This window comes from Protomyctophum bolini (assembly GCF_963924005.1).
Source record: "Protomyctophum bolini genome assembly, chromosome: 5".
Lineage (NCBI taxonomy): Eukaryota > Metazoa > Chordata > Actinopteri > Myctophiformes > Myctophidae > Protomyctophum > Protomyctophum bolini.
This window is the reverse complement of record NC_137866.1, coordinates 43,708,172-43,722,864: the sequence shown is the minus strand read 5'-3', so window position 1 is coordinate 43,722,864 and position 14,693 is coordinate 43,708,172. Positions and strand designations below refer to the sequence as shown.

The window sequence follows — 14,693 nt, the reverse complement described above, 5'->3', positions numbered from 1 at the left end:
ACATAATGCATATGGCAAACAACTAGAATTTCGTTTTATGTGGTATATTGTGAATAGGACCTAAAATAGACTGGGAGCCAAAAGGAGAGGATATACCAGATTCTGCCGGACCTATCAACAGTATGAACACTGCTAATGAGGAAGTGGCGCCCCCCACTTTGAAGATGAAAGATGACAATGTAGCCGCTGGTGCCCCTGCGGTGAGCCTCGAACACCAGCCGCCATGCTTAGCTGACGCAGCCGTTTCAGACACTGGTAGGAAGGTGAAAACTCCAGGAAAGCCCCGGAAACCCAGAACTCCAAAGGCCTCTTCTACTCCAGGTATTCAATGTTTAAGAGTATCAAATAATGCACCAAAATGACTTCATATCAAGGGTGTTATGCAAAACATGTTCAGGCGAGGTTTATCTGAACGTTGTACATTTCTTTTGCCAGTAACCTCTGAGAAGGCACAACGAAAGCCCAGAGTCCGAACTCCAAAGGTGGCGAAGATTATGAGTCCAGAGGAGGAGGAGAAAATGAAAGCAGAGGATGGAGCCAAGCCGAAAGGAGCCGGGAGAAAGAGGAAGAAGTCCCTGAAAGTGGAGGTCAAAGAAACGGCCGACGTTGGTGGGGTGACCGCTGGGCCTCCTGCTGAAGAGGACGACCCGATCAGAGCCATCATCGAAGCGGTTCTGGCTCAGGCTTCAGCATCCAGCACCGAGGTCGTTGAGAAGCCCAAGAAACGCAGAAGGATCAAGAAACAGGGACAGGATGGAAATGAAGCAAAAATGCCTAAACTGGATGTTGAAACCACGGCCAATGACATCGATAATGACCACGATGCAGACGACGGTTCTACAACAGGTGACGTTTGTTTATTTTGATTTATTTTTTCATCTAAAAATGTGGCATTGATGTGGCAAATGATATAGCAACAAGATTTCAAATACTGAAAGGCTTATATCGTGGTTGTTTGTATTTCAGGTGAAGGTAGCAAAAGGAGGGTTGCAACCGAGGAACAGGTCCAGTTCCCAATGCTTCATGGGTAATAAGGCCTTTCATTTATTCAGTCCTGGTCTCATTAGCTCCTGCCTGCCTGCTTCAGTTGCTTTGAATTAGCTGTACGTGTTCGAAGTTTGATCTCCCAGCGCCCCTGGCTTTGTGTGTTGGAGCGTGATACCGATACCTCCTCTGGCGTGAACATTGGGCAAAAAATGCAGATCTACAAGGTCATAGCACTGATGAAGGTCCCAGGACCAAAACGTCAGTGCTTCAGATCTACAAGGTCACAATGTTGCAACTAATTGTGAGCTTGTAGATCGGCCATTTTCTCGCAAAGACATTTTGTAAAGTGGGGGAGGAGCGGACCAAGTATAAAGGCCTGTGGGGGGGGGGGGTCTTAGTATATAGGGTTTACGTGGTGATGCATCTACTGTGTTTCAGTGACTTATCGACTCTGTCTTTGTATCTGTGAACTCTCCATAGCTGGAGGAGAGAGATCCGCGTGAAGAAGATAGAGAACCGAATGAAGGGTGAGACCTGGTACTACACCCCCTGTGGGAGGAGGATGAAGCAGTTTCCTGAAATCATCAAGGTGATTTTTTTTTAAACGGCACCACAGAGTACTCTTCACTGATTCCTTCTATTCAAACCGTAGCGGTGGTTTGTTTAAAATAATAATAATCTCCCTTTTCGGCTACTCGTCACTTTCCTCAGTATTTGAAGAGGCACCAGGACGGTGTCGTCACCAGAGAACACTTCAGCTTCAGCCCTCGCATGGCCGTAGGAGACTTCTACGAGGAGAGGGAGAGTCCAGAGGTAGAGGTCTTTTGCCCATCGCTGTTTGATTTCAGTGCATCATGTTGGGGGATCCCACTCTCCCGGAAAAGTCAGTTCGACCAGCTTGCATGCCCATGGACAACAGCATTCATGACGACCCCTCATCCATCGATGGCATGTGGTCATGGAAATTTCAGTTTGGATCATGGGAGAATATTCAGAGAAGTTATATAGAATTTAGTGAATGACCAAAATCCGCAAGCCTGAATTATTCACATTTGAGGAAACGATACGATGTACATCATGTTGGCAGAAGAGGCTGACGTTTTATTTTCTCCAAAACAGGGCACGACTTGGGTGCTTCTGGCTAATGAGGAGGTCCCTTCCATGATCATGGCTATCACCGGCCGCCGCGGGCGACCTCCAAACCCAGACAAGGAGAAGCCGGGCAGGGTTCGAGCCCCGAGGGGCCAGGGGGCACAGAGCCGACGCCCCGGCAGGCCTCCCAAACCCAAGATGGTTGACCTGCTCAGCAAGGTCGATGCCAAGCTGTTGAACCGCCTGGAGGCCAAGGGTGAGTGTCTGTGGTGGAGGGTAGCCTGTTGGACCCATAGACATGAAGGGTGAGTGTCTGTAGTGGAGGGTGGCCTGTTGGACCAATAGACATGAAGGGTGAGTTGTCTGTAGTGGAGGATAGCCTGTTGGACCAATAGACATGAAGGGTGAGTGTCTGTATTGGAGGGTGGCCTGTTGGACCCATAGACATGAAGGGTGAGTGTCTGTGGTGGAGGATAGCCTGTTGGACCCATAGACATGAAGGGTGAGTGTCTGTAGTGGAGGGTAGCCTGTTGGACCCATAGACATGAATACGTAGACGGAACCTCAAAGTTGCCGCAGTATTTATCATATAGCCTATCCTTGTGAGCTTGGCCATTGTCAGTAATTTGTGATTATTGATAATTATTTTGTATAACCTTTTACAACAAAGTATAACATTGGGCTGAAGTGTTTAATCTGACAAAGCGATTAGTTCATTTTTTGTATTTGTTGATGTAAAAATATATAAAAAGGTGCTTCTCATTATATTCGATTATTGAAAAAGTAATTGATAGAATAATTGCTAGATACTTGTAGTCCTAATCACTATTGTGTTTATTTTAATCACAGGTGGAGGTTTGATTTGATTAATTTATTTCCATAAAACTAAATGAAAATTGTATGAAATTTGAATATCAACATCTTACATAAAACACAGAACGCGTGTGTCGGAGGGGAAAGTACCTGTAGGGACCTATATAAACATATGATATACATTTAAATCATACAATTCGAGATGGAACATCAAAGAACTTATAAAAGTAAAGTGTATATATAGCTAGACAAGAAATGAAATGAAGTAAGTGGTGCAACTCTGTGTGCATGTAGGAGGAGTTTGTTGTATTGTGGCTAATTGTTTGTATGCATGTTTCCTCTTTTTCTTTTCTTATCTGTAGAAGCGCTTACGGAGGAAGATAAGGAGAAACTTGCAAAAATCAAGAAGAAAATGAAGAGAAAGGTTAGTGGAGATGATGACAACTGAAAAACAAAAACAAAAAAACGATGCACTGTTGAAATACTATAAATACTCAAATAATCCATTTTTCAACATTCATTTAGGCAAGAATGAAAAGGAAGGAAGACAACAAGAATAAGAAGCTCAAAGAAGAGAAGAAGAAAGCCAAGGTATATAGATGACTCTTCAACCCTATCACCAGTCCTTTCTTCACCACATGGCCTATTTCGTTTTTATAATTATTGTTTCATCGGGCACGGTGGCACAGCGATAGTGCTGTCGCCTCACAGCTAGAAGGTCCTGAGTTCGATTCCCGCTCGGGACGCTGTGGGTGCTGGCGGCGTGTTTCCTCCTCCGCGTCATCAGTGCCCAATGCCCATACCCGAAGGTGGGGTTGGTGAAAGGGCCTTTCTGTGTGGAGTTTGCATGTTCTCCCCGTGTCCCCTAGGGTAGGTACCCTCACAAAAAACATGCAGTAATCCTGGTCACTAAACTGCCTCCCCCTGGCCAGCCGGGGCGCCTGATGGAGGGGAAAGGAACTGGTTCGAATAACGTGTTCCTTCCACGCGCTACGTCCAACCAGGGAAACTCCCCCCTGTCAGGTGTAAAGGAGCAACTTGGACACTCAGGCATGAAGGAAGCATGAGTTCAAGTCCGTTGCTCTCCCCTTGTCCCCCATATATGGGGACTAGGTTGGTGGAGGGTGTGTAGAGCCCAGGATCACATTAGATGATTGACACAGGGGTGAAAAATGGGTTACAAAATCGTGGGATAAAAAATATATTACAAAAAATATATATATATTGTTTTATCTGCACGACATGGAGAAAACGGATGCAATTTACAAAACCCAACTGGGCTTAGACTAGAACCTCAGCATGTTCTAACATCACTCCCTCTGGTTTCAGCTGGAGAAGGAGCAGGAGGAGGTGAAGGCAGATCCGACCGCTCAGCCAACCGTCCAGGCCGTCCAGGCCCCGCTGCTGCCGCAGCAGGCGGTGGTGGTGGCGGCGGTGGCGGCGGTAGTGGTGGCGGCGGAGTCCTCCGCTCCGGAGCCGCCAAAGAAGCCCGGCCGCCGGAGGAGGGCGAAGGCCGCCGAGGTCCCTCCGCCCGTGCAGCAGACGGACGAGGAGAGGATCGCCCAGGGCAAGAGGGTGCTGGGGGCTCGGACCAAAGCCAAGGCCCTGGCCAAGGCGCAGGCAGAGGCTGCGGCCGCCGCCACGGCCGCCCTGGCCGCCAAGAAGGCCGCAGAGCGCAGGGTTCAGGCCCAGAGACGCCTGGAGGAGAGGAAGAGACAGCAGATCATCATAGAGGAGCTGAAGAAGCCTGTGGAGGACATGTGTCTCACCGACCACAAGGTGAGCTCACGTTTCAGCTGAGGTGTTTGATTTGTCCTGCTCTATTGGCGTGATGTAATCTGAGCTCATAGCAGAGGATTAACTATACACGCATCAGAAGCTTGCACGCTGATGTATAATTATATAATGTAACCTCTTCATTGATCAGAAACATTTGATATTTGAACCTTGCACCAACGCCACCTCTCCCCCCAGCTTCTCCCTGAGCTGTCTCGTATTCCCGGTGTGGTTCTGTCGGGCACAGCCTTCGCACACTGCCTGACTGTGGTTGAGTTCCTCAATGGCTATGGCAAAGTGATCGGCCTCAACGTCCCCAAGGATGTGCCCAGTCTCGCCGTCCTCCAAGAGGGCCTCCTCGGCCTGGGCAGCAGCCAAGGAGAGCTCCAGGATTTGCTGCTGAAGCTGGTGGAGGCCGCGTTGCATGATCCAGGCCTGCCATCCTATTACCAGGTGTGTGCCATAGACTTTAAAAAGGAAGATGCCAACCGCACTCTCTGTAGAGGTCTTAGGAGTCAACCAAAACAGACGCGTTTTGGCTTGCAGGCCTACGTCAGTGTTGGTTTAATTTGGTAGAATTGGTGGGCACTGTAGTTTTAGAGCTGGTATTAACCCAACGGTCGGTGCCGGGGATCAAACTAGTGACATTTAAATCACTGGTCCGCCTCGAGGCCAACCTGCCAATCCAAACTCTGTTCCAAAGTGTTTTTCCCTCTCTCAGTCCGTTAAGATCCTTGGGGAGAAGCTGGTGGACCTGGATCTGACCCGCAGCACCGTCTCCGAGGGCCTGCGGATCTTCCTGGAGTCTCGTGGTTTCGACATGGAGGTGTGCAACACGCTGAGAACCAAAACGTTCCACGCCCTGCCTCCGGATGCCAAGGCGGCCATCTTGGGCTTCCTGGTGACAGAGCTGAATGGCAGCAACATTGTGACCAGGTTAGAACAAGAACTAAGAGATTTGTTTTATTATTATTATTATTATTATTATTGCATTCAAATGTTTACATTTCACCTATTGTTACTGTCACAATGCTGGTTTATCACTCTGTACCGTGTATATTCCAGTGACATTGACAACACGCTGGAAAACATGGCTACCTACAGGAAAAACAAGTGGATCATTGAGGGAAAGCTGCGCAAGTAAGATTGCTCATTTGTAGACTTGTGAAAAAGTATGTAAATAAAATCACTAAGTCCCATGTGAAATGGTATTATCTTATTTGTGGTTGTTTGTCGTCCCTCCCAGGTTGAAGGCAGCACTAGCGCGTCGTACCGGGCGCTCTGAGGAAGAGCTCTGTTTCGAAGAGAGGAGACGGAGTGCCAGAGTGGCTGAAGAAGAGAACCTCAGTCTGGAGGAGAGTGGTCTGCTGCTGGAGAGAAGCAGTAGGCGTTCACGCATCAAAGAAGAGCCCAAACTCGAACCCAAACTCAGTGACGTACGTGTACCTTTTGATGTTCTGATTCCGTTTTTGTGTGGTCTGGATGACAAGAAGTCTGTAAAGGACCCTTTTTCACAGTCAGACATTTTGACAGTTGTCTGCGTTGGCATTTGACAAACAGGCTGATTCCTAAATAAAACGCACCCGCAATTATTTGATTTGATTTATTTTACGTTCGGTTAAAAGAAAACACTTGACTTAGTGTCTAAGTCTTAGACAGAATGTCAAGGATAATAAATAAATAATCTTATTTTCATTGTGATCCTTGGTCTCAAACAAATTAAACGAAACAACAAAACACAGGTATTGGTACATAAAATTGTATGAAATACTAGATTATGAAACAATCTTTTTGCATAAAATACATTGTAATGCGACGATTGCTAAAACTTGGATTTGACCTTCAGTTGTGTTGTGTATACCTGTCAAAATGTCTGCTGTATTATTTAGTATCGGTAGATGGGTTTTATAAAGATAATGGTAGTTATTTTCTGAACTAACGGAATCATTTGTTGTTTCCCATGGAAACGGTTACAAACGTAACAAAACGTAACTCGCATTGGAACGGTCAGGTGTTATTGTGTACAGAATTACACCATGATCTGTAGCTTACTTATTTTGTATCTTCATCGCAGAGTGAAAGTCCAACCAATGCCAGCATCCCAGAACTTGAAAGGCAGATAGATAAGCTAACCAAGGTAAGGCTCGCTCAACACAGACTTGCCGTTTTGTTATTGTTGTTGTTATGAATGCGTTATGTAATGATAGTCATTCCCCCGGCTATCCACAGCGCCAAGCTTTGTTCCGTAAGAAGCTGCTACAGTCGTCCCATTCCATGAGATCTGTAGCTCTGGGCCAGGACCGGTTCCGCCGTCGATACTTGGCTCTACCTCACCTCGGAGCGGTTCTAGTGGAAGGCCCGGACGAGATCTTAAGTAGGTGTTTTTAAACTTGTGTTATTAAATTGGAAAGCTAATTTTCAACTCTTGATTTCTCAGCTTGGTAGATCTCTGGCTTCTCCTGTAGCTATTTGTGGTCAACCTCTCCTCTGTCTCTCTGTCCTGCAGCTTCAGGAGATATTCTCGTAGCGGAGTTGCCCGTTACCTTCCTCAAGAAAGAGCCCAAAGTGGAGGAGATGCCCGCTGCCTCTCCTCCACCTCCTGCCCTCCCCACCTCTCCTCCCCGTGCTCGCCCTGCCAAGACGACGCCCCACGCCTTCTCCCCGGAGGAGGAGGACCCTCTCCCTGGCACCGCCTCTCTCATGAGCACGCCAAGAGGCCGCGGGCGGCCTCGCAAGATCAAACCCGAGGTGGAGCTTCACCTCCGCACGGCCAGGAACCGCCGTCGACGCAGCAGCAGCGTCAGGTCCCCGGCGTCCGAAGAAGGGCCCGGCTCGCCGGCCAATATGGATCTCACGCAAGCTGCCTTCCAGAACTGGCTCAGCCACTCGCAGCAGGAGGCGGTCACCAATGGCACGTGTTCGGCGCCCGGGGGCGCTCCGGAGGGGAATCAGCCAGAGGACAGTGTGAAGGGGATGGCCGAGAAACGGGGACAGTGGTTCAACCTGCTCCCCAAAGAGCCGTGTGACCCCAACTCTCTGACGGCGCCTCAAGACCCTACCTCGCCTAGCACCCCCCCGAAACTCCTTCCCCAGATGCCAAGCACTCTGCCTGCCCTTGTCGCTCCACTCCTTAAGGTATGCAACATACAGTAGCATCTGTCTAAAGCTATTATACGTTATAATTTACAATTTAGCAGACGCCCTTGATCCAGAACGACTTACATTTAAGCAAAAAAAAAAACATGTCATACATGGCATATATAAAAAGTAGTTATCATGAATCGTGTATAAGCTAAGAACGTAACAGTGGAGTATCTATGTCAACTATACATACTATATTATATATTATACAATATACATGTGTACTATAAAGTGCTATGACTACATAAAATGCAATTCTAGTGCTGTCTACGTAATGAGCTATAAGTGTCTAAAATACTATCTAAGTCGACATAAAATGCTATCTAAGGGGCTAGGGCAAGTGGTGGAGTCTGAAGAGGTGGGTTTTCAGACTACGGCGGAAGATTGGGAGTGAGGCTGCAGTTCTGACTGTGATGGGAAGTGCATTCCATAGTTTTGGAGCCAGAAGGGAGAAGAGTCTGGGACGTGTGGAGTGTTGTCCCGGTGTTTTTAGTGAAGGTACCTCCAGCTTCCCTGCGTTGGCTGATCTGAGTGTGCGGGAGGGTTTGTAGGGTACGATCATACTTGTGAGATATGGGGGAGCCATGCCTTTGGTTGCTTTGAATGTCAGCATCAGAGTTTTGTATTCTGTGCGGGCAGCGACCGGGAGCCAATGGAGGGAGCGGAGAAGGGTGGAGACGTGTGAGCATTTTGGCTGGTTGAAGACCAAGCGAGCTGCGGCATTTTGGATCATTTGGAGGGGCTTAAGTGCACATGCCGGTAGGCCAGTAAGGAGGGAGTTACAATAGTCAAGTTTTGACAAGACTGTTGTCTGGATTAGGAGCTGACTCCTGGGTGAGGAAAGGTCTAATTCGTCGTATGTTACCCACTAAGTTACAGTGTGTATCCCCATTACTGGACTTAATATATTGTATTTGAAGCATAGCAGTAGTGCGAATGTGTGATAACGGCAATAACTCCATTATATATGCTTTTCTAAAAAGTTATTTTTCACATGTAAATAGACTATACTGCCTATATTCACTGAACTTCTTAGGCAATCGGGGTAAGAACCCAAGTTTGGAAACCTGATATCGGTATCCGTTAATTTTCCCACTGCTTTGATTGGCTCTGCACAGCAGATTGGATCCGGGAGTACATTTGTCACCTTCATAATTGGCATGCATGTAAAAACACATGACTAGTGTCGGGGTTCCCCACGCTCATGAAATTCCTGGAAATGTTTTGAAGTTAGACAAAACTGTTTTCCAGGTCTGGAACAGGTTTGGAATGAAATCAAATGCTTTGGGAAATGTTTGGATATACATTGCTTTGGGCTATTGACTTTAGTTTGTTCATAAAAAAATAAAAAAAACATGTCTAACAAGTGAAATACCTGTGGCCTAATATATACAGGAGGTTGCGTGACAAAAGGAATAGATCTAACAACACGTTGCATCGTGATGTGGTGGTGTTATGTTCTTTTTGTTGCGTGACGCCTTCGCTCGACTCTGTCTTGGGGCATTGCTGGCACACTGGAATATAGAGCCTCATTATTGCACTGTATGATTGGCCTGGAAATGGGGTAAAAGTACATGGAAAATTGGAAATGTTTTGAAAATACATTGTTAAAAATCACACACCCGTGTGAAGTGAGGGGCGCTCTTATCATCGTACATCATCATCATTTGCTCAGACACATGACGTAAATTCTCCCTTCATTTTCAATGGCATTTAATGTTTGTGTTAGGACAAGAATCTACAGTGTAGATTCTTGTCCTAACACAAACAGTTTGACACCCCTGATCTACACTATAGCTGAATATAGGAGGTTCTAGCACCCCTCAAAAATGTGTGGCACTAGCCCCTCCTATGCCCAGCTTTGTCTGTTTGTGTGAATTTTAGCGAATTTTGACTGGCTGATCACCCCATAGCGATGATTTGATTGGCTGAGCAAAGTACATATTGAGGATAAAAAGTGAGGGCAGAAAATTGAAGGCGCCAATTGTGATTGGCCGAAACCACATTTGTGATGATTTTGTTCAGAATGTGATGTATGATGATAAGAGCGCCCCCTCACTTCACACGAGTGTGATCTTTGTGTTAATACTCCGTGTCTTACACCTCCGACTTGTAGGCCGAGTCCACCATTCCACCTGGTCTGTGTCCTGCTGACCTGGTGACCTCGGCATCACTGCCTGGTCTCCCCACCGCCTACCAGTCTCCTGCTCCTCTTCCTCCATCTCTTTCCGCTGCTCCTCCCGCTCCGCCTCCTCTTCCCGCCGCCGCTCCTCACACCCCCGCCAGGCCGGGCCGCCGGCGGAGGCGGGGCAGCAGAGGGAGCAGCCCCGCCCGGAGAGGGGCGCGGGCCGCCGCGGCCAAGCGGCGAGGCCGCCCGCCCAACACGGTGTTCCAGGAACTGGAGCAGCAGTACTTCACACAGATGGTGGTCAAGCCCATCCCAACATGTGAGTATTATTGTATATAGTAAACCTAACAAAATATATAATGAATAGTTACAAACACTTACAAACACTAAATAACGGTAGTTGGTCGCGCACACAAGACTGCAGATACATTTTTTTAATTTCATTTTGAACAGGGGACAAACGTTTCAGCTATCCAGCCTTCATCAGTTACACTAAAATAAAAGCTAATCTAAAACTAAAAAAAACTAAGCCTTTTCAAAACAATCAAACCCACTTTGAAAACTAATCCAAACTGAAATTGAAAACAAAAGGTAAAAGAATATAAACGACTACAAAATGCTAAACTATAATAACCTCCTGAACGTCGTCTCCCAGAACAACGTCCGTGGTTAAAGACCGTCGATTAGCTCGTCATGCTGTCCGCGAGTGTGTGTTTTGGCTGACACGGCGTGTACTTAGCGGCCGCTCTAGTCTATATTTTGTGGCCGACAGGGTCAGTGCAACCTTCAATTTGGCCGCCTGTGCACAGTGTGCAGCCTGTGATTGTGTGTGTGTGTGTCATCATTTTGCAGCCATGGTGCGTGGCTGGTGGTGGATCAAGGACCCAGAGGAGTTGTACGACACCCTGCAGGCCCTGCATCCCAGAGGAGTCAGGGAGAGGGTGCTCCACAAGCACCTGGCCAAACACATGGAGAGCATGGCTGACATGTGTAGAAAACAACCCCACGGTGAGTGCAGCCGCCACTGCGGTTACTACGCTACGCTCTATTATTCTACACTGGTTTGGTTTCAAGTTCTCAGTCACCACCACTGGTTTCGGTCATTTTTGGATTCTATATAAGTGGGGCATGGCTTCTATGGAAGCATGTCATGCATGTCTACAAAATAATGCTTGTTCAATCTTCCAGGAAGTCCTATATGATCTCAGATATTTCATAAAATCAAAGATTACATCTTATTTAATTACTTTGGCTTTAGGGGTACCAAATCATCACAATTCCCCATATTGTCTTAATTTTTCTGTTGAAAATTGTTCATACATTTAAAAATAATAATTGGAAATAGCAGATCTACAGGCTCAACACGATGGTGTCTGTGTGTCTTTTTTGTGTCTTGATTTGTATTTGTCATACTGTATTATTGTGCAATTTTAGTTTACACAGCCTAAAAACCAAACGTTTTTTATTTGTATTACCTTTTTATGTTCAATCCCCCAACAACTCAACTAAATCATCAACCACAGTCATTTGTATGACAATTAATCGTCAACTAAAATGTCACGATGGTGACCGCCCTGCCCTGCCCACTCCCCTCCTCATGTTCTCTTTGCATCTTGTGTCCCTGTAGACTCCATCTTCCAGGTGAAGATGGAGGAGGGGGATGCCCTGATGGAGGCTCTGCAGCAGCCCTGGCAGGTGCAGGAGAGAGCCCTGGAGACGGACGTCAGCTCCCTGCAGTGGGTGGAGGATCTGGAACAGCGGGTCATCGCAGCTGACCTCCACCTCAAAGTGAGAGAACACTACCGAGCTTCCACTATTGGATGGACTTTAACACATTTAGACCTGAGTTAAAAACATTCACTTTGAAAGAATATATATTCAAAGATTTGCGCCACATTGTCACGATTTTTCAAAAATAGCAGACCTACAAGCTCGTAGCTTGTAGATCTGCTATTTTTCAATAGCTAAATTATAACATAATGTTTAAAACACCAAAAGGGGTTCCCGCCCAGAATGGGATAACCAAGCAATAACTGAACTGAATTATTACAGTCACATTTTTGTCGGGAAGGAACCTCTTATCTCTATATTCAATCAGTTTGTGTTTTTTCATAAATGAATGCCCACATGAGTATCAAAAGTAGCGCATCTGCTAGCTTGAGCTTGTAGATCTGCTATTTGTTTTATTTGAGTCTTGAAAAGTAACAGTTTTGGACATGTGAGGTTTCTATTCGACAGAAAGTGTTCCAAGTCGTTTTTGTCTTATACACTGTTAGTGTTTAAGTTGGAGAGATTAGGAAAGGAACTGCAGGCTTGCTATAAATTGGGAAAGCTGGGGATTGCTTAGCATGTCACTATAAACCAAGGAGGTTGCAGTTGCAGCAAATGTCCAGAAGGTGGTAGAGGTGCCCTGTGATCCTACTGTTGGCTCAGGACTCAGAAATAATGAGCAAGCAGGAGAATTGATGAGATGCTAAAGGCCTAAGGCCGATGAACAATGAAAATGAAGAAAGGGCTGCACACTCATAGCCACAATGCTGGAAATGTATTAAAAAACCATTTGAAATAATGAGAACATATTGAGACATGGCTAAACACAACATTATATTTGGATTCATTCATTTTTAATTTTTTTCAAGGTGGCTCCTCAGACTGTGAAGAGTGAAGGTGATCCTAACACAGAGACACCAGTGGTAGAATTTCAGGTAAAGTCACCTCCTTTATTAGAAAACCTTCTTTACAATTGTAATGAGATATGCACTAATTTAAAAAAACAAAACAAGGAAGACACTATCTCTTCCTTTTAAATCTAGTCATTTGTTGCAGTGGTTTTCGGTTTTTGCCCAAGCCACACAGATGATGTAAAGCGTCTTTGAGTGTCATGAAAAGTGCTATATAAGTCTCCGATATTATTATTATTATTATTATTCACATCGAAATTTGCCCATCTACAGCCATTTCCTTTTTTTGTTTATGCCCAAAAATATGGAGGCAAGGTGTTTTTTTGTAGAGAATATGCCTGTATTGGGAAATGAGAACAAACAATATAGTAAATAAAAAAATTATAATACACTCTTAGTTGTATAGAAGTTTTTAAACGTTTGAGGACCACTGCTCTGTAGTCTATACTATAGACTACAGAGCAGTGGTCCTCAAACGTTTAAAAACTTTTTAAAAAGCTGACATTCCGTCTCTCTTGGTTTCCGTCTCAAGCCGTACACGGTCCCCGAGCCGGACTCCACGCGCGACGACCTGCAGTACTACGAGCACGACGCGGACCCGCGCGACGACTGGATCGTGCGCACCAAGAAGGAGTGGTCGGACCTGCCCCGCATCGCCACCCACCCCCTGGACCTGGCCGTGCTGCGGCTGGCCAACCTGGAGCGCAACATCGAGAGGCGCTACCTGAAGGAGCCCCTCTGGAACGCCGCCGAGATCATGCGTCTGGCTCCGCTCACCCCGACGCCCGGAGAGGAGCTGCAGCCTATGGATGCCATGAGGTGACGGAGGCACTCTTGCAAAATTCAGTGCATTTTCAAATGCAAAACGTCGGGGCAGATTCCTCTATCCCCATATTTTAACTTTTCGTGTTTTTCCGCAAATTAACGCCGTGCTTGATCATACTACAGCGTCGCACAAAAGTAGCAGATCTGGCAAAGTGGCGCGTTTTGAACTACTCGATCTGCTGCTTTTTGCTACTTTTAAATTAGAATCCTGCAAAGTTTTTGCACATGTTAGGTTTCCACCTGAAAAATTGGCAGATCTACAAGCTCGCAGTGTATCGCGTCGCCATGGGTTATGAGCTTGTGGATCTGCCATTTTCGCGCGACACTGTCGTACATCTACCGGTATACATGTTTTTTTACAACATAGCCTGTTTCTAATATTCCTTCTCTCTCCCAGTCTTGAAAGTGAGATCACCCCTCGGCTGCGAACGTGGAGGCAAGCTCTGGACCGGTGCCGCAGCGCCCCCCAGCTGTGTCTGTGTCTACTGCAGCTTGAGAAGGCCATTGCCTGGGAGAGATCTGTTGTCAAAGTGGTAAGACCTTTTTTTATATGGGCTGTCTTTGTTATAGTTGCGGTTGTGCCTTGAGATGATGGCCGTGTGCTGCTGATCTATGGCAGCTTGGCTGGCTAACGCTATCTGACAACCACAATTAAAACCACCCCAGGCTAAAATCAATACATTTTGATTTTCATCTGGAGAAATGTACAGCTAAACGTAAGCCCCAATCCCTAACCCTAAGGTAAGCGGGGGAACAAAGGGTCCCCATTTCGCCATATGGCTTACGTAATCAAACAGAAATCCAATGCTTCGACAGCCCCCCCCCCCAAAAAAGCCTGGAGGGTTCAGCTCTGTTGGTAAACGCAGCACACCACGGTCAGTACAACGTGGAGGCTGAGGGACGGGTTCTAACCATCAGCACCGTGTGGTTTCTCTGCATCTCCAGACCTGCCAGGTGTGCAGGAAGGGAGACAATGATGAGTACCTGTTGCTGTGCGACGGTTGCGACCACGGCTGCCACATGTACTGCCTGAAGCCAAAGGTCACCCAGGTGCCCGAGGGGGACTGGTTCTGTCCCACCTGCGTCGTCAAGGTCAGGACCGTTGACGAAAAAATAAAAACCTAAATGTTATCCACTCAACAGACAGCCAGCGTTTAAGCGCCATTCTCCAATCACAGCATGCAGGCTAAGATTAGTGGCATTTGTGTAATAAGTCCTTTTCAGACCTTGCTTTCTCCCTGGAAATTTCC

The 14,693-nt window shown here is 46.6% G+C and overlaps 1 protein-coding gene across 7 annotated transcripts in view; it reads left to right on the top strand.

The window, feature by feature from the left end:
* baz2a (bromodomain adjacent to zinc finger domain, 2A) overlaps positions 1-14,693 on the top strand; it is a 30,332-nt gene that overhangs the window by 11,289 nt on the left and 4,350 nt on the right. For 6 of the 7 annotated variants that reach the window (XM_080764559.1, XM_080764557.1, XM_080764556.1 and 3 more), the window contains exons 5-27: positions 58-321; positions 436-846; positions 967-1,027; positions 1,468-1,576; positions 1,699-1,800; positions 2,107-2,335; positions 3,255-3,316; positions 3,418-3,483; positions 4,222-4,671; positions 4,867-5,121; positions 5,390-5,604; positions 5,734-5,808; positions 5,915-6,104; positions 6,743-6,805; positions 6,898-7,042; positions 7,175-7,803; positions 9,926-10,256; positions 10,790-10,945; positions 11,565-11,725; positions 12,577-12,642; positions 13,151-13,437; positions 13,841-13,976; positions 14,389-14,535. In XM_080764559.1, the coding sequence (XP_080620685.1) occupies positions 58-321; positions 436-846; positions 967-1,027; positions 1,468-1,576; positions 1,699-1,800; positions 2,107-2,335; positions 3,255-3,316; positions 3,418-3,483; positions 4,222-4,671; positions 4,867-5,121; positions 5,390-5,604; positions 5,734-5,808; positions 5,915-6,104; positions 6,743-6,805; positions 6,898-7,042; positions 7,175-7,803; positions 9,926-10,256; positions 10,790-10,945; positions 11,565-11,725; positions 12,577-12,642; positions 13,151-13,437; positions 13,841-13,976; positions 14,389-14,535 (4,610 nt within the window). The remainder of the gene's footprint in view (positions 1-57; positions 322-435; positions 847-966; positions 1,028-1,467; positions 1,577-1,698; positions 1,801-2,106; positions 2,336-3,254; positions 3,317-3,417; positions 3,484-4,221; positions 4,672-4,866; positions 5,122-5,389; positions 5,605-5,733; positions 5,809-5,914; positions 6,105-6,742; positions 6,806-6,897; positions 7,043-7,174; positions 7,804-9,925; positions 10,257-10,789; positions 10,946-11,564; positions 11,726-12,576; positions 12,643-13,150; positions 13,438-13,840; positions 13,977-14,388; positions 14,536-14,693) is intronic. The other variant, XM_080764558.1, reaches the window with a different exon arrangement.